General features: G+C 42.0%; 1 protein-coding gene across 16 annotated transcripts in view; it reads left to right on the top strand.

Annotated features, from left to right (window-relative positions):
- The window catches only part of RAPGEF4 (Rap guanine nucleotide exchange factor 4), a 348,490-nt gene that overhangs the window by 264,872 nt on the left and 65,786 nt on the right, over positions 1 to 17,832 (top strand). For all 16 annotated transcript variants that reach the window (XR_007517849.1, XM_049887456.1, XM_049887457.1 and 13 more), the window contains 2 exons: positions 12,347 to 12,431; positions 15,783 to 15,843. Coding sequence is in view for 15 of the 16 variants with exons in the window: in XM_049887456.1 (XP_049743413.1) it covers positions 12,347 to 12,431; positions 15,783 to 15,843 (146 nt within the window). In the remaining variant the exon portion in view is untranslated. The remainder of the gene's footprint in view (positions 1 to 12,346; positions 12,432 to 15,782; positions 15,844 to 17,832) is intronic.

The following is a 17,832-nucleotide window of genomic DNA, read 5'->3' on the forward strand; positions in this document are numbered from 1 at the left end:
GTAGCTTGTTTTTCACTTTTTTGGTAAAGTCTTCTGATGAAGAAAAGTTTTTAATTTTTATGAGGTCTCATTTATTTAGTCTTTCGCTGTTTGTGCTTTTGTTATTAGATAATCTGTTGTTGAGAGGTAGGCCTGACAGTGTTGCCGATTCTTGATCTAAGAACTTTATGGCTTTAGTTTGCACATTTAGATCCTTAATTCATTTTTAATTTCTTTTTGTGTATGGTGTGAAGCAAGGATACTGTTTCATTTTTCTACTTGTGGAGATACAATTTGCCCGGCACCATTTATTGAAGAGACTCTTCTTTCCCCATCAAATGGACTTAGCACCCTTGTCAAAAATCATTTGGCCGTAGATGTGCAGGTTTATTTCTGGACTCTCAATTCTATTCCATTGTTCTATGTGTCTATTTTTATATCAGTACCAGGCTGTATTGTATGTTTTCAAATAAGGAAGCGTGAGTCCTGCAATTTAGTTCTTCTCTTTTACCATTGTTTTAGCTATTTGGGGTCTGCTATGTTTTGTCAGCAGCAGAATCCAACTGGCCATAAGAGTCTAAAGTTTTAAAATCCATTTTCAAAGCTGATTCCACAGGAATTAAGTGCTTTACAGTTTCAAATTGCCTTATGATGAGGGTTACCAGATTAAATACAATGAAATTTGGATTTCAGGTAAACAATAAAGATTTTTTTAGTATGAGTATGTCCCATGTAATATTTTTATTTACTAAATCTGGCAACCCTACTTTTGATCATTAATCTGCTTCTCTTCCCAGCTCCCTCAAAAGGTTGCTGGAAATTTTAATCTAAAGGTAGCATAGAAGCCGCTGACAACCCCCAGCCCCATTTCAGTTATCAGAGTCAGTTTACTCCCACATCAACCCGTTAGCCAGAACCATAAACTAAACCTAAAAACTAGTGTTTGAGCAGCACTATATAGTTTATATGGTCATCTCACGTACGTCATCTCTTTGAGCTTCAAAATAACTCTGTGAACTAGGTAGGGCTAATGTTATCATCTGCAGTTTACAGATGAAAAAATTGAGGTTAATAGGTGGTGAGTGCCTGCTGAGTGAAATAATCACAAAAGGACAAATATTGTAAGATACCACTTTTTTTTTTTTTTTATAATAACTTTTATTAAGCTTCAAGTGAACGTTTACAAATCCAATCAGTCTGTCACATATAAGTTTACATACATCTCACTCCCTACTCCCACTTACTCTCCCCGTCTTGAGTCAGCCCTTTCAGTCTCTCCTTTCTTGACAATTTTGCCGGCTTCCCTCTCTCTCTATCCTCCCATCCCCCCTCCAGACAAGAGTTGCCAACACAATCTCAAGTGTACACCTGATATAATTAGCTCACTCTTCATCAGCGTCTCTCTCCCACCCGCTGACCAGTCCCTTTCATGTCTGATGAGTTGTCTTCAGGGATGGTTCCTGTCCTGTGTCAACAGAAGGTCTGGAGAGCATGACCGCCGGGATTCCTCCAGTCTCAGTCAGACCATTAAGTTTGGTCTTCTTATGAGAATTTGGGGTCTGCATCCCACTGCTCTCCTGCTCCCTCAGGGGTCCTCTGCTGAGCTCCCTGTCAGGGCAGTCATCGATTGTGGCCGGGCACCAACTAGTTCTTCTGGTCTCAGGATGATGTAGGTCTCTGGTTCATGTGGCCCTTTCTGTCTCTTGGGCTCTTAGTTGTCATGTGGGCTTGGTGTTCTTCATTTTCCTTTGCTCCAGGTGGGTTGAGACCAATTGCTGCATCTTAGATGGCTGCTTGTTAGCATTTAAGACCCCAGACGCCACATTTCAAAGTGGGATGCAGAATGATTTCATAATAGAATTATTTTGCCAATTGACTTAGAAGTCCCCGCAAACCATGTTCCCCAGACCCCCGCGCTTGCTCCGCTGAGCTTTGAAGCATTCATTTTATCCCGGAAACTTCTTTGCTTTTGGTCCAGTCCAATTGAGCTGACCTTCCATGTATTGAGTGTTGTCTTTCCCTTCACCTAAAGCAGTTCTTATCTACTGATTAATCAATAAAAAAACCCTCTCCCACCCTCCCTCCCTCCCCCCCTCGTAACCACAAAAGTATGTGTTCTTCTCAGGTTTACTATTTCTCAAGATCTTATAATAGTGGTCTTATACAGTATTTGTCCTTTTGCCTCTGACTCATTTCGCTCAGCATAATGCCTTCCAGGTTCCTCCATGTTATGAAATGTTTCAGAGATTCGTCACTGTTCTTTATCGATGCGTAGTATTCCATTGTGTGAATATACCACAATTTATTTACCCATTCATCCGTTGATGGACACCTTGGTTGCTTCCAACTTTTTGCTATTGTAAACAGAGCTGCAATAAACATGGGTGTGCATATATCTGTTTGTATGAAGGCTCTTGTATCTCTAGGGTATATTCCGAGGAGTGGGATTTCTGGGTTGTATGGTAGTTCTATTTCTAACTGTTTAAGATAACGCCAGATAGATTTCCAAAGTGGTTGTACCATTTTACATTCCCACCAGCAGTGTATGAGAGTTCCAATCTCTCCGCAGCCTCTCCAACATTTATTATTTTGTGTTTTTTGGATTAATGCCAGCCTTGCTGGTGTGAGATGGAATCTCATCGTAGTTTTAATTTGCATTTCTCTAATGGCTAATGATCGAGAGCATTTTCTCATGTATCTGTTGGCTGCCTGAATATCTTCTTTAGAGAAATGTGTGTTCATATCCTTTGCCCACTTCTTGATTGGGTTGTTTGTCTTTTTGTGGTTGAGTTTTGACAGAATCATGTAGATTTTAGAGATCAGGCGCTGGTCGGAGATGTCATAGCTGAAAATTCTTTCCCAATCTGTAGGTGGTCTTTTTACTCTTTTGGTGAAGTCTTTAGATGAGCATAGGTGTTTGATTTTTAGGAGCTCCCAGTTATCGGGTTTCTCTTCATCATTTTTGGTAATGTTTTGTATTCTGTTTATACCTTGTATTAGGGCTCCTAGGGTTGTCCCAATTTTTTCTTCCATGATCTTTATCGTTTTAGTCTTTATGTTTAGGTCTTTGATCCACTTGGAGTTAGTTTTTGTGCATGGTGTGAGGTATGGGTCCTGTTTCATTTTTTTGCAAATGGATATCCAGTTATGCCAGCACCATTTGTTAAAAAGGCTGTCTTTTCCCCAGTTAATTGACACTGGTCCTTTGTCAAATATCAGCTGCTCATACGTGGATGGATCTATGTCTGGGTTCTCAATTCTGTTCCATTGGTCTATGTGTCTGTTGTTGTACCAATACCAGGCTGTTTTGACTACTGTGGCTGTATAATAGGTTCTGAAGTCAGGTAAGGTGAGGCCTCCCACTTTCTTCTTCTTTTTCAGTAGTGCTTTGCTTATCCGGGGCTTTTTTCCCTTCCATATGAAATTGGTGATTTGTTTCTCTATCCCCTTAAAATATGACATTGGAATTTGGATCGGAAGTGCGTTAAATGTATAGATGGCTTTTGGTAGAATAGACATTTTTACTATGTTAAGTCTTCCTATCCATGAGCAAGGTATGTTTTTCCACTTAAGTATGTCCTTTTGAATTTCTTGTAGTAGAGCTTTGTAGTTTTCTTTGTATAGGTCTTTTACATCCTTGGTAAGATTTATTCCTAAGTATCTTATCTTCTTGGGGGCTACCGTGAATGGTATTGATTTGGTTATTTCCTCTTCGGTGTTCTTTTTGTTGATGTAGAGGAATCCAAGTGATTTTTGTATGTTTATTTTATAACCTGAGACTCTGCCAAACTCTTCTATTAGTTTCAGTAGTTTTCTGGAGGATTCCTTAGGGTTTTCTGTGTATATAATCATGTCATCTGCAAATAGTGATAACTTTACTTCTTCCTTGCCAATCCGGATACCTTTTATTTCTTTGTCTAGCCTGATTGCCCTGGCTAAGACTTCCAACACGATGTTGAATAAGAGCGGTGATAAAGGGCATCCTTGTCTGGTTCCCGTTCTCAAGGGAAATGCTTTCAGGTTCTCTCCATTTAGAGTGATATTGGCTGTTGGCTTTGCATAGATGCCCTTTATTATGTTGAGGAATTTTCCTTCAATTCCTATTTTGGTAAGAGTTTTTATCATAAATGGGTGTTGGACTTTGTCAAATGCCTTTTCTGCATCAATTGATAAGATCATGTGGTTTTTGTCTTTTGTTTTATTTATGTGATGGATTACATTAATGGTTTTTCTGATATTAAACCAGCCTTGCATACCTGGTATAAATCCCACTTGATCAGGGTGAATTATTTTTTTTAAGATACCACTTTTATAAAAAGCCGAGAATAGGTTTACACACAGAAAGCAATGTTCTTTGATGGTTTTCGGGGTGAGAAAGGAAGAGAGGGAGACTTACTAGAAGACGCGTGTTAATTCTGATGAAAAGAAAGGCACTGTACAATATGAGCCAAGTCAACGCAACATGACCAAGGTAAGTGAAGACATTGAGAGGTACACAAGAATAAAATGAAAACACTAAGAAGTGCACACACACACACACACACACACACATATATATATACATTGTACTCAGAGGCAAGTAGTTACACTGCCTGACTCCATCCAAATTTGTTTATTTTTCTCAATCTGCTATTTCAGTTTTTTAATGGAAAATATTTATAGTTGTACCCTTTAAAAGTTTAATGTTAGTCTGACAGAAACTGGAGAAACCCTGAGAACATGGCCTCCAGGCACACTTTTAACTCAGTACTGAAGTCACTCCTGAGGTTCACCCTTCAGCAAAAGATTAGACAGGTCTATAGGGCCAACAATAACACAAAAAAAGAAAAGAAGAAGAAAAAAAAGAAAATGTTTTATGTTAAACTTCTGGAGGGTCCTCATAGTAAACACTTTTGCTGGAAAAATATGGGGCATATTCAGATTCTAAACATGTAAAACCTCGAACCACATTGCCCTAAGAAAATTTAACACTGAGAGGCCTGAATTATGGAGCCCTTACCCATGCCCTGATGGGGATGACATCACATCTCACCAGTGTTCGTAAAGCTTTTGCTGCAGCTGTGGACCGTGCTCATTTCCAACTTCACAAAGGCTCTAGTATCAGAGCTAGAAAATGTTCTCTCTACCAAGTCAGCATCTGGGGCCCAGTTGCATCTGATAAGCTAAAAATACCCTTTTCTGAGTTGAAGATAAGGTGAAGGCGTGGTGACGTGGCGAGGAGCTGAGCAGGACACTTTAAATGTCAACTCACCAGGCTCCTAACACTTGGGATGCTGCAAAGAAAAAGAAACAAGGATCCTGGGAGGTGAAGAAAAGAAACACGTTTTGCTGGCTTTGTTAATTATTAAGCACCAGTTACCACGTGCTGTTGAGTCAATTCCAACTCATGTCAGAGTAGAACTGTGCCCCATGAGGCTTTTCATTGCCTGACTTTTCTGAAGTAGATCGTGCCACTTGACGGACTCAAGCCTTCAGCTTTTCAGTTATAGCAGCTGATCACGTTAACCGTCTATACCACCCACAAACACTGTTAGACAAGGAGGTGGTTAACCACACCACAAACGGGAGTAGAAGAAGTGAGATCTCTAGAAGTTTTTTAAAGTGTTGGGAAATGATGATCCAAGTATGAGAGATGACTTATAAGCAGGAGAATTGAAAAGATTGTGATAAAATGTTGCCACAAAAATAAAGCACCCTCCTTCCAGAAAAAATCATAAGGCGTTTCAGTTATTTTGAAGCTTGACCACAGGTTAAGTAGATAGTTACAACATTGAGGCCCCTGGGTATTTTCCCCCCATGTACCAGGGAATAGGTCTATGAGGGACAGGTCTAGAGGAACTAGGTTATTTGCTTTCTCATTTGCATATTTTACCACTGGCCATGCCAAGTGCTGCTTGGTGGCTGGATGAATCCTTCATTTTATCCACGTTCCAACAGAGGAGCTCTGTCTCTGACCTTGATAAATTCCTTGATAAAACTGTATTTACCAGCAGCTTCCAATATCACCTGAGCCCTCCCATCCTTTAATGTATAAACTGCTTCTCCATCCATCCCCGTTTATTATCTTGTCTGTAACTAGACATTGCTGCCAGAATGCATCCCCTGCAGAAACTAGGCCTTTCCACAGCAGGATCCAACAAATCCACATCAACGTGGCACCATGCAGGTTTGTAAAGAAGCAGGGGTGCCTAATATCTCTCCCTGTGACATCTGGAGAAGGACGAGTAAAGACCGGGTACATTCACCAGCTGCCACTCAGAGCAGCCCGAGAGTCAATTCAGTCCCTGGCCTTGTAGGTTACTCTTATGAAGGTACGTGGGAGTTAGTGCCTCCTGCTCGGGCGACTGTTCCCTTTACTCTTGAAAGCCAAATTGCCTTCAGTCCTTGGGACCCTTTCATTACTATTTCAACAGGCTGGGGGCTGATTTGTGGAAGCTCTTCTCCATCTTTTCCCTGCCACCCCTTAAAGACCAAAGCATGAAACTGCCACTATTTGCCATAAGAAGCCCCACTTTTAAAATACAACTTTGTTCAGTGATTGGGGTGGCTAACACCCAGTTTGAGGTGTTATCAGGTGCTCCTGGGAGGAGGGGGTATAGATCAAGAGGAGAACCTTTGTCTGATGTGAGGAGAGAGGTGAGCCTTGTCTGAGACACTAGATGGCATAGCAGCTCTGAGCTGGTGGCCCCGAGGGGCTGGTTTGTTCTCTCTGCGGTTGTTGCTGCACAAACAGCCAAGAGCCACCTGGGGCAGGAGGGGCTCACGTTTTGCTCTGCTTTGGTGGGCACAGATTGGCCGGGCTGACTTTTGCTCCATCTGGCCTCCTCCGCGTGACTTAGCTCAGCTTTTGGTCCTAATGACATGGCAACATCCCTGAGGGACAGTGTCCTAGTTTCACACAAACCTCCCTCGAATGCTTCTGTCACTTTGCAAATGGTGAATCTACTCTTTTTTTTTTTTTTAAAGTAAGTCTCTTCACACCTTGAAGTCCTGACTTCTCTCACCTTATTGAAAATTTTTCTGGAAACAGGACCCACACAGTTCACTGTTCCCAGGGTGGATTGCCAAATGACAGTGTCCTGCCCTGTGATTACATTGACCACTGTAGACCACAGGGTTGTTTGCTTGTTTGTTTTTTCTTCCTTTTTTTCCCCCTTTCATTTTGGATGTTGTTTAAGACTCAGAGACCAAGCTGTTATTAGGCTTTGTTCCACTCGGTTTCAACCAGCTGCCGTGGGCTTCTCTGCGGCATCCAGGGAGTCCACATGGAGGTCTTTATTTCTGTGTGTTGGTCATTGATGAATGGAGGACCCAGGGTAGAATGGGCCATCATGTGGGTTTCTATGCAGGTGTAGTGGTTCACACCCCAACAGAGCCTCCCCTGAGAGCAGTGGGGCTGACCCTTTGATGGGCATGTTTGCTGGTAGGCTTTGCTGTGGAGTGTACATGGGGGAAGCAGCTGGCTGAAGCCACCCCCTACACCTTCTCCCATTAGTTGCCAAAATAGAGAAGATTTCGTTAGGAATGGAGCCCTCCATGTATATCCCTCCTGGAGAGCTGCCTTTCTTTCCCTTCTCTACCTCCAGGGAAGGCCCAGGGTTTTCACACGCTCTTTTCTGCTTCTCTCTTAGGCTGCAGTGCTCACCCCGAGGGCCCTGCCTGGGCATTTGTCCTAAGGAGCAGGTCTCAGGTTTTAGTAAACTCTGCCACTATCCACTGCCCAGTACGAGGGGGTCGGAAAGAGGGACCTGAATGGCCCAACTCATCTGAATGAAGCAGCCTTTGATGACTCACCTGACCTCACCCACTCCTGCCCCCTGTGCTTGACCAAGAAGAGCCCCTGTTGGTGACAGTGCTTACTCCTATTCTGGTTTTCTTCTGGGAGTGCTGAGCTATGCTTGCTTCCAGTATTCTTCTTCAGACATTCTATTCCTATCTACTTTCTATCATCCAAGAGCTCCTAAAATTTTGTGGTCTCCTGATTAAACTATTTTTGTTTTTGGTGGTCATGGTGTTATTTGTTTTCTGGTGCTTTTTGGACTTTAAAATATCTTTTCTATCACACCTTTAGCATGGCAGCCAAACATTTGGCCAAAGAAGGGCCCAGCCCCACAGGTGCTGCTTGGTCCTCGATGGTTCCCTTAGTCCAGGGCCCCCCGATCTTGACTTCCTCTGACTGAGTACTCACAGCAGGCCTAGGATGGTAATTTGTTCCATACAACTAGAGGAATAAATCTAAGGAAAATATAACAAGCTCTGGTGGTGCCATGGTTAATCACTTGGCTGCTAACTGGAAGGTGGGCAGTTTGGACCCACCCAGCAGTTCTAGGGGAGAAGGACTTGGTAATCTACTCTCGTAAAGATTGTTATTGTTCTTGTGTGCCATTGAGTCTATCCCAACTCATAGTGACCTCAGGTGACAGAGTAGAACTGCCCCATAGGGTTTCCTAGGCTTTAATCTTTATGGAGCAGTTTCTCAGGTCTTTAATCCTGCGGAGCTGCTGGTGGGTTCAAACCACCAACTTTTTGGTTAACAGCCAAGTGCTTAACCATTATATCACCAGGACTCTTTTCTATTGTTTCAAGAGAATTGGGGTAAGAGGTGAGGTCCATCATTTTAATCCTACGCCCTTCCCCTTATTAATAATTAACTATTTGCCATGGCATAAATGTGTCATTATAGAAGTGAGCTGCCTTGAGCACCTCATCTCTCTTAGCCCTCAGTGGGAGGGATAGCAGAGTGTAAGCCCCATCTCCTCAGGCCACAAAACAAGAACTGGTCTGTGGTACTGCTGTGGTCTCCCTTGGGCAGACCCTGGATTGAGCATGAATTATAAGAACTTGTGTGCTCGTTCATCCAATCAACTTTATTGAATACCCACTCTGATCCTAAGGCCTCTTTGCATTTGTGCCATATTTCCTAGTTTATACAATGTGTCATGTATATTATCTCATTTGATCTTTACAACAATCCTGTTTATTATTCCCATTTTACAGATACAGCAATTAGTCATTAGACCATTCATACAAGTAGGAAGTTCATGATGTAGATCTCAAATCCAGTTTCTGCTTCCAATCCAGCGCTGTGTGCACAACCAGATACTATTGCTTTTAAAAAGATGAGCCTAATGTTACGGATAGTTAAGGTAACAACATCCATCACTATAAGTGGTGATTACCATAGCAGTAGGACCCTGTGCCATGGAAGAATAAAGGACTCTGTGCCATGGGTGAGCCAGTTTTATCTGGGAGAGGTGACATCTGAGCTAGGTTTGAGGCTGAGAAAAATATCCCAGGCAAAGGGAAGAGCATGAGAAAAGGCTTTGAAGCATGAAAAAGTACAGCATGTTTAGGGAATGGAGAGATGCCTCTATGGTTGGAGGAGAGAATATGGTCATAAAGGAAGGTCTGAAAACAAGGGAGATAGACAAATTTGGAAAAATAAATTGAGATCTGGTTTTAAAGATGTCATGATGAGGGAATGCTTCTGGATGTCTGAGCTTGTGGTACTTGTGGGTTATGTAGGAAGAGATGTCCAGGAGGCCACTGGGGCTCAGAAAAGAGGTCTGTTTGGAGATAAAGATGTAGGTCTCATCATCATGGAGATGAAAATTAGAGATTTTCCCAGGGAGAGTGCAGAGTGAAAAGAGATCAGAGACAAAGACAGAGCCTTGGGGCAGAGCACAATTCAAGATGTGGACAAAAGAACAACAGACCAAGAAAGACATTGAAGAGAAATGTTTAGAAAAGAAGGAAGAGAGCCAGGAGGGCAGGCAGCACAGGGGGAGAAGAGAGTTTCAGGGAGTGCTTGATGGTGTGGGAAGGCAAGGAAGTTGAATATGTTTTCAAAAATAGCTTGAATTTTGCCACCCTTACCTCTCCCCCCACTCCCTACTGTGGTGCAGGTCCTAAGACTAACTGCTGGCTCAAAGTGTTGGCTCAAAGAGCAGCCTTATATCACTATGTCAGGTTTTTAGAATACTGCCTAGATGACCTGACAGGGCTCTTCATCACGTTTTAAATCTTGGATGAAATAAATTTTTTTAATATAACAGATTTATAGATTTCTAAAGGCAGGACTTATTTTCAACCCATAGGAGTTGATATGTATAGATTTCATATTGGTATTACATAAACACTTCTGAACTTGTAGAGATCTGCTCTCATAATTCCAAACATTGAGTCTGTCAAGATTTTAGGGCTAAATTCTAACCCCTTTTTTTCCTCCCCACTGAGTTTTTCTCCTCCCTCCATAATAGCCCACCCCATGGAGGTAAGAATGAGACTTGTTAACTGTTTTCTCTTTTAGCCAAGCTTCTAGTAAGGTTCCATGCTATTTGCAGCTGATGTCAAGTAGCAAGAACAGCGGGACTGCTCCTTGTGCTGAAGAGCCATAATCCTATTACGCCTACCATGGGACTTTCACATTAGCTGCCTCTATAGTAGTGGATGGACTGAGGTGACTCACTTGACTTTTAAATCCTCAACGGTCCCAGTTTCAAAATCCCCATGTCTAAGTCAAGTAGTAGATTAGACCCCTTGCTAAGAAGGCCTGGCTCCTCTGGAGTTCTTGTGGCCACAGCTTTTCCTTCTGTGTCTTTATAGATCCCATGCCTTCTGGGTTCCAGGAGTAAGTACTAGATTGGTACACCAATGTGTCCTTCAGTGGTGATCCTTGGCAGGAGGTGAACCTCGCTGACGTCTCCTTGGGTCATGAATTTAATATCTGTCTTTTGTAGAGTTAGGATTACGAAAAATATCCTCCATTGATTTTATAAGAGAAGTGATACCATATCCTTTTGTTCATGTTAAAGCTGTCCTTGTGAAGTAATATGCAAGGAACATGAAGAGTTCCCTTACTTCCTCAATTAGCTCTCACTAGATTTGTCACCTTTCCTGCATTATAATGCAGCTGTAAGATCATTTAATGCAATTAACTATTTTAGCTTATTTATAATAAAGTTTTTGGTTGTTCAGAATACTTCTCTAATAATTCACTAAGTTTCTGGTCCTATTTGCTTGACCAAAATGTCATTTTTTCTTTGTGAACTTGCTTTACTTCTTTTGCAAGGATATGGGTTTTGAAGATCACCTTGTTGTTGCTGTTGTTGTTTTATTCCTTACACAAATAAATATGCAGGTATCTTCACATTTGCTGCTTCCTCTAGCTTTCACTTCATCTCTCTCAGGAAGGCATTATCCCCAATGTACAGATAAGGACACTGAGGCTCTGATGTCATGGGGATGATGAGTCGTTGCTCTGAAGTTAGAACCTGATCTTCAGACTCCAAATTCAGTGCTGTGTTCAGCATACCAACACTTCCTGGATTTATTTAATCAAGGAACACTCATTAAATTGTAAAATGATGATGAAACACCATCAGAAGCTCATTAAAGTTTAAATGTTTAATATAGGGTAACATTCCTAGGACTGCTGTAATGAAGAACCACTAACTGGGTGGCTGAAAACAACAGAAATTTATTCTCTTGTTGGCCTGGAGGCTAGGAGTCTGAAATCATTGTGTCAGCAGGGCCATACCTTCTCTGAAGGCTCTAGGGGAGAATCTGTTCTGGGCCTTTCTCCTAGCTCCTAATGTTACCAGCAATCCTTAGCATTGGCTTTTAGGCACATCACTCTAATCTCTGTCTCCATCATCACATGGTGTTCTCAATGTGTATGTTTGTGTCTCTTTCCCTTTTCTTATAAGGACACGAGTCATACTGGAGTAGGGCCTGCCCTAAGGACTTCATCTTAACTTGATTATATCTGCAAAGACTCTGTTCCCAAATAAGGTCATATTCACAGGTACTGGCACTTAGGACTTCAATATATCTTTTGGGGAGACACAATTCAACCCCTAACAGATAGGTAAGAAAATGCTGAGTCTACGTACATTCTTTATTTACATCCTTTGGAAGAAGTATATGGCATAACCCAAACCAATAGTAACAGCAGCATTATTATTCTTTTTGGCTGAGAAATCACACAGGATCCCAAGGAATTTGGATTAACCCCAACTGTTCGTAGTTGCATTAAAGTTGAATTTTATTGTTACTGATTAAGGTGGCGATGAAAAGTAATTTTTTAGCATAATCCTCTACAGAATGAGAGTCAAGCTAGCAAACTGCGATGTAAGTGAAGGTTCTCTTTCCTCTGAGAGCAGAAGGGAGGAGAATTGTTTGTACATCTGATCTCTTGGATTCCCTTCCAACAAGGAACACATTCATCTCGTGGATTATAATGGCATAAGTCTTTCCCTCTGCCAATATCTTTTTTATAGAGGAAGAATGCCTGAATATATTACTGATCCCTGAAGCCCTTTCCATTTTTGCCTCTTCATTATTTCCCTTTTTTTCCCCTTTGTAGACCTGGCCAAAGGACGGTGGATGACCTAGAGATTATCTATGAAGAGCTCCTACACATTAAAGCCTTGTCCCATCTTTCTACCACAGTAAGTTGCCTCTTAGGTGAGCAAGATCAGGGGGATTTTGAGTTAAATGCAACGATTAGGACTTGTGCCCTGTTGTACAGTGGTTAGGCACTCAGCCTCTAACCAAAAGGTTGTCAGATTGAACCTAAACAGTGGCTCTGTAGAAGAAAGACCTGGTGATCTGCTTGTGTAAAGATCAAAGCCAAGAAAACCTGTGGGGCAGTTCTACTCTGTCGCAGGAGGTCACTATTGGTTGGAATCGACTCAACAGCACCCGACAACAACAACAGCTTTAGGACTGGAGGAGAATATTACGGTATTATGGTTGTGGGAAAGGGTCTGGGACTGCCTGAATTCTACCTCACATCACCCTCCTCCCTTTCATGGAGTGCTAAGAAAATTATACCCAAGAACAATCACCAAAAGGGAATGAAGTATTAATATGTTAGTAGTCGCCCATGTTCCGAAACACCAAGACAATCCGGTATGAATAGAATTGAAACATGTGATTCATCCTTCAAATCTAAATCTTAGAACCTGCACATTCAATCAGGAGAGAGCAAGAAAGAGCCAGACTCCAAGAGAGCCTGGATCCCTCCCCTAGAGGGAGGAAGGAGAGAAATCAAGATGACCTGGTTTGGCCCAAGGGGCCAGTCCTACCCATGCTTGCCTGCCCCATGAGAAAGGAAGCAGAAAGTTCAAGAGAGCATCAGTTCAGATATGTTAGGACACACTAGCACAGCCTGCTAAAAACAGGGCCCATTAACTGTCTCTAACTCTGAATGCTAACCTGATTAGGATATTTAGAAAGGCAGTGGATGGAGGTTTTGGTTTCTGAATAGGAACAGAAACACCTCCTTCCATAATAACATGATTTCCCAGCAACATGAGTCTCCTATATGCTATTAATTCAATATAATAATAATATGTCTAACTTTCACAGATTCTGTACTGAGGCCCCTAAATCTTACCTACATGTCTAATTTGCTCTTTCATTACCAGTTCACCAAAGGTGATGTTATGCTATCACAAGATGGCAGCACCTGCTGGTCCCTGCTCTGGGGGCCGGGCAAGGGAAAGTTCAGGTCTTTGCTGAGAGCAGTGAGGCATTTCCCGCAGCCTCAAGCAGCAGGGCTCCAAACCCCATCCTCACCACCAACTGTAAGGTTTGAGACTCTGCCAACTGCACTCTAAAAAGGGCAAGGTGGGCATACCCCATCTTTATCATTTACTGCATAGCAAGGATCAGCATGAATCCAGTTCCCAGCTGGAAGTGGATCCAGGCCTCACCTTCCCATATTTCTATTCCTCGTCACCAGCCACTTACGTGGCAATTCCTCCCTCTGACCCTAACTACCCAGAGTTAGATCAGACCTCACCCTTGGCTATCCTGAGCCAAGTCAAAACATCCCTGGAAACCTGAGGCCAGGTCACTGGGAACCAGGCATAGGCTCAGGAGTCTGCACAACCCCTGCACTTCAGATGGCCTCTCTTGCTCTCTGTCTGTTTGTCTCTCTCTTTCTCTGTCGCTAGTCTCCTAGGACTGGGTCACAAGCTAGAAGGACTCTATCAGTCTTCATCAACTGCCTGTGCTTTCTCTATCACCCAGCCACCCAGACCTGGGCCTACACAAATTGACTCTCTACTGCAAGCCCCTACTTGCTTATTGCCCCTGTAGATTCATTAGTTCTCTATTATGGCTCACAACATTCATGGAAACTGTTACCTAATTCTGGGAGAGTTCCTGGCATGGAGCCTCCATTGTTTTCATCAACCCAGACAGGGCGGCCTTGACATTCCCCCCATCCCCTGGACTAGTGGGGATCTGGAAGCTTGCTCATCTACATGGAGTATACGAGGGAGTGGTCCAGCCCCACTCCTGTTCTTGTCATGCCCATGCTCTACATGGTGTCAGAGACCTAGAGCCTCACCTGGGGAGCCCCTCGTGTCTGTGGTGTTCATGCTGTAGAGGGAGGTGAGGAAAGGCCCCTTCTCCCTACCTGTGCTCCAGTGACCTAGCATGCCACTATTCTGACACCCCTAGTCCCGTGAAATTGAGGGGATTGTGGGTGGCCTCGTCTCTCTACCTCACACCCTGGCTACTCAGGGACTGCTGAAAATTCTCAGACTACCTGCTGCTTGAGGGAATAGAGCCATAATTTGGGACCACAATTTGGAATTTTTAGAAAAAGAGATTTTTTTCTTTGCTATCTTGGGATGTAAATCCGCTCACACATTTAAGCTTAATTTTCAACTTCAATGCATTGAATTTGCAACATGTTTGTGGTGAAGCATTCATGGGATGTGGGGAAGGGCCTGTAATAACACCAGAGTCATCTGATGTCATAAACCCAGACCCAGTGCCGTTGAGTCGATTCCGACTCATAGCGACCCTATAGGACAGAGTAGAACTGCCTAATAGAGTTTCCAAGGAGTGCCTGGTGGGTTCTAACTGCTGACCCTTTGGTTAGCAGCCATAGCACTTAACCAGTACGCCACCAGGGTTTCCTTTGATGTCATAGGTGGTCTTATATTCTAGAAAAAAAGCTATGTCCTTAATTGTCTCTAAGGAATTTGTCTTGTATGATGTTGTAAAGTCATTTTGTAAGAGCTTAAAGAATCTAGGGACAAATCTAGTGAAAGCAGCTCCAGATGAGAATAGCAGCAAGCAAAGAAAGAGACGGTTGTGTGGCAAGCAAGGGTTGTTGTTAGGTGATGTCGAATTGCTTCTGACTCAAAGCGACCCGGTGTAAAACAGAATGAAACACTGCCTGGTCCTGCACTGCTCTCACAATCTTGCTATGTTTGAGCCCATTGTTGCAGCCACTGTGTCAGCCCATCTCTCTGAGGGTCTTCCTCATTTTCTCTGACCCTCTACTTTACCAAGCGTGATATCCCTCTCCAGGGACTGGTCCCTCCTGATAACGTGTCCAAAGTATGTGAGATGAAGTCTTGCCATCTTTGCCTCTAAGAAGCATTCTGGCTATACTTCTTCCAAAACAGATTTGTCTGCTTTTCTGGCAGTCCATGGTATATTCAATATTCTTCACCAGCAACATAATTCAAATGCATCCATCCTCTTCTGTCTTCTTTATTCATTATCCAGCTTTCGCATGCATATGAGGCAATTGAAAAGACCACAGCTTGGGTCAGGTGCACCTTAGTCCTCAAAGTGACATCTTTGCTTTTTAACACTTTAAAGAGGTCTTTTGCAGCAGAATTTTTATAAAACTGACAGCTTATTCATTGGTAATACCCTTTTCAACAAGCAAGCGTACAATTAGCATTACACTCCAGAAAGAGAACAAGTTACCATTTTATTTGTTTATTTATAAATCTAGCCTCTCAGCATTCTTTCTCTTTTTCTTCTAGGTGAAACGGGAGTTAGCAGGTGTTCTCATTTTCGAGTCCCATGCCAAAGGAGGAACTGTGTGTAAGTGAGCACTGTGATTGCACACTGCACCTGACCAGCACTCCTCCTGAGCCTGTGCCACGCAAGGGCTTGACTGCAAATGCTCCCCTTTCTTGGCTCCAGGGCTGACTTGGCAGGATGTCGCATGCCACTTTTGTTTTTCAGGACCTGTGATTATTTCCAGCAAGTGTCAATTACTCTGAAATATGGTCATCATTTAGTACCAGCGTGTGTAGAGGTTGCCAGCCCAAGAGTCTTCACTTGCTCCCTATCCTGCTGGCTCAAGAAGCTTTAATGTTAAAAAAAAAAAAAAAACCCAAACAAATCCCATTGCCATCGAGTTGATTCCAACTCAGAGCGACCCTATAAGACAGAGTAGAACTGCTCCATAGGGTTTCCAAGGAGTGGCTGGTGGATTTGAACTGCTAACCTTTTGGTTCGCAGCCAAACACTTAACCAATGTTTAAAGAGAGTGGGATGAAGTTGCTGCTCTTCAGGCAAGACACAAGGCAGCCTGGTACATTTTCACAGTGAACTTGGTTCAGATTGTGGCTTTAGAAGAATTAATCTGTTTGCTGAGATTGCTGGTTAGAATGACAATTGAACTATCCTGCTTTCTTTTTTCTCTCACTTATACTATAACCTCTGAACCAGACTATTTCATTTCCCTAAATATTTATGCAGTTCTAATATATAGTATGGAGCCCTGGTGGCACAGTGGTTAAGAGCTCAGCTGCTGACTAAGACGGTTGGCAATTCGAATCCACCAGCTGCTCCTTGGAAACTCTATGGGGCAACTCTACTCTGTCCTATGGGGTCACTATGAGTCAGAATCAACTCAACGGCAACTGGTTTGGTTTTGTTTTTGCATTTTAATATATAGTATCTCCCCAGAACCAGAGTTATAATTTAGTTCCATGATATATTTGGAAGCAAGAAATTGAAACTTAATATTAATGTACATGAACAATATTATTTAATCTGGCATTTTCTGCTAGTCCTACAAATGTTTTAGTCTTAAAAAATGGGCTAGTCATCTAATAAGGCCAGGAAATGCAGCCTTCTCTAATCTCGGAGAATCATAAGACACGTCAATATACTAAAGGTTCTCAGAAGTTCTGTGGTAAAGAAAAATGTTCACTATATTTAAACCAACACTTCCTGAACCTAGTGAAGATAGAACACTTACTTAACGGAGCATCCATTGACTTTTCAAGAGACTCACTTTGGAAAATCCTGCTCTTTCTTCAACCTGAATTCATTTAGTCAAATAAGCGCGAAACGTGAATTATAAAAGAAAAAAAAGTTAAAAAAAATTGCATTTCAAATATTTTATTTTCAGTTAGCAAAAGTGGTATTTCTAACATTGATATTTATTTTTGTGGTAATGTCATTTCTTTAAATTTTAAAAGCACACTTTAATATTATTATCACTGATAACATAACTTCTTGTATTCTTTTCCTTCAAACTGACTGATTTCATTTTATTATGAAATATTTCAAACAAAAATAGAGACCATTACCGACACCTTTTTATCTAACTTTATCAGACACTAACGTAATGCCCCATGTTCTTTAGTTTTTTTTAAAGAAATGAAATTATACAGCTACAGTTGAAGGCCCTTGTGTTTCTTTCTTTATCTCATCCTTCACCTTCCCTCCTCAAGTTAACGCCTACCCTGAATTTAGTGGTTATCATTCCAACCCATCTTTTTTACTATGTAGGTCTACACAGCAAACACAAACAAAAATGCAGGTACCCATATGGTGCTGATTTGCATGTGTTCAAACTTCACGTTAATAGATTACTTTTAAAAACTCTTTTCTATAGCGTAACAGCTTTTGATGAATTGCTGAGGAAAGTGTATTACTTTAAGAAATGGGTTGCTAGTAAATAGATATCTATTAAAAAAAAAACTGTCTTTTGGAGCATAGCAAGTAGTGCGGTGTTTCTGTTCCTTTCAGAGTCTACAGAAAAGAAAATAATATTCCCCCGAATAAGTTAGTATC

Source organism: Elephas maximus, chromosome 6 (genome assembly GCF_024166365.1).
Source record: "Elephas maximus indicus isolate mEleMax1 chromosome 6, mEleMax1 primary haplotype, whole genome shotgun sequence".
Taxonomy (NCBI): Eukaryota; Metazoa; Chordata; class Mammalia; order Proboscidea; family Elephantidae; genus Elephas; species Elephas maximus.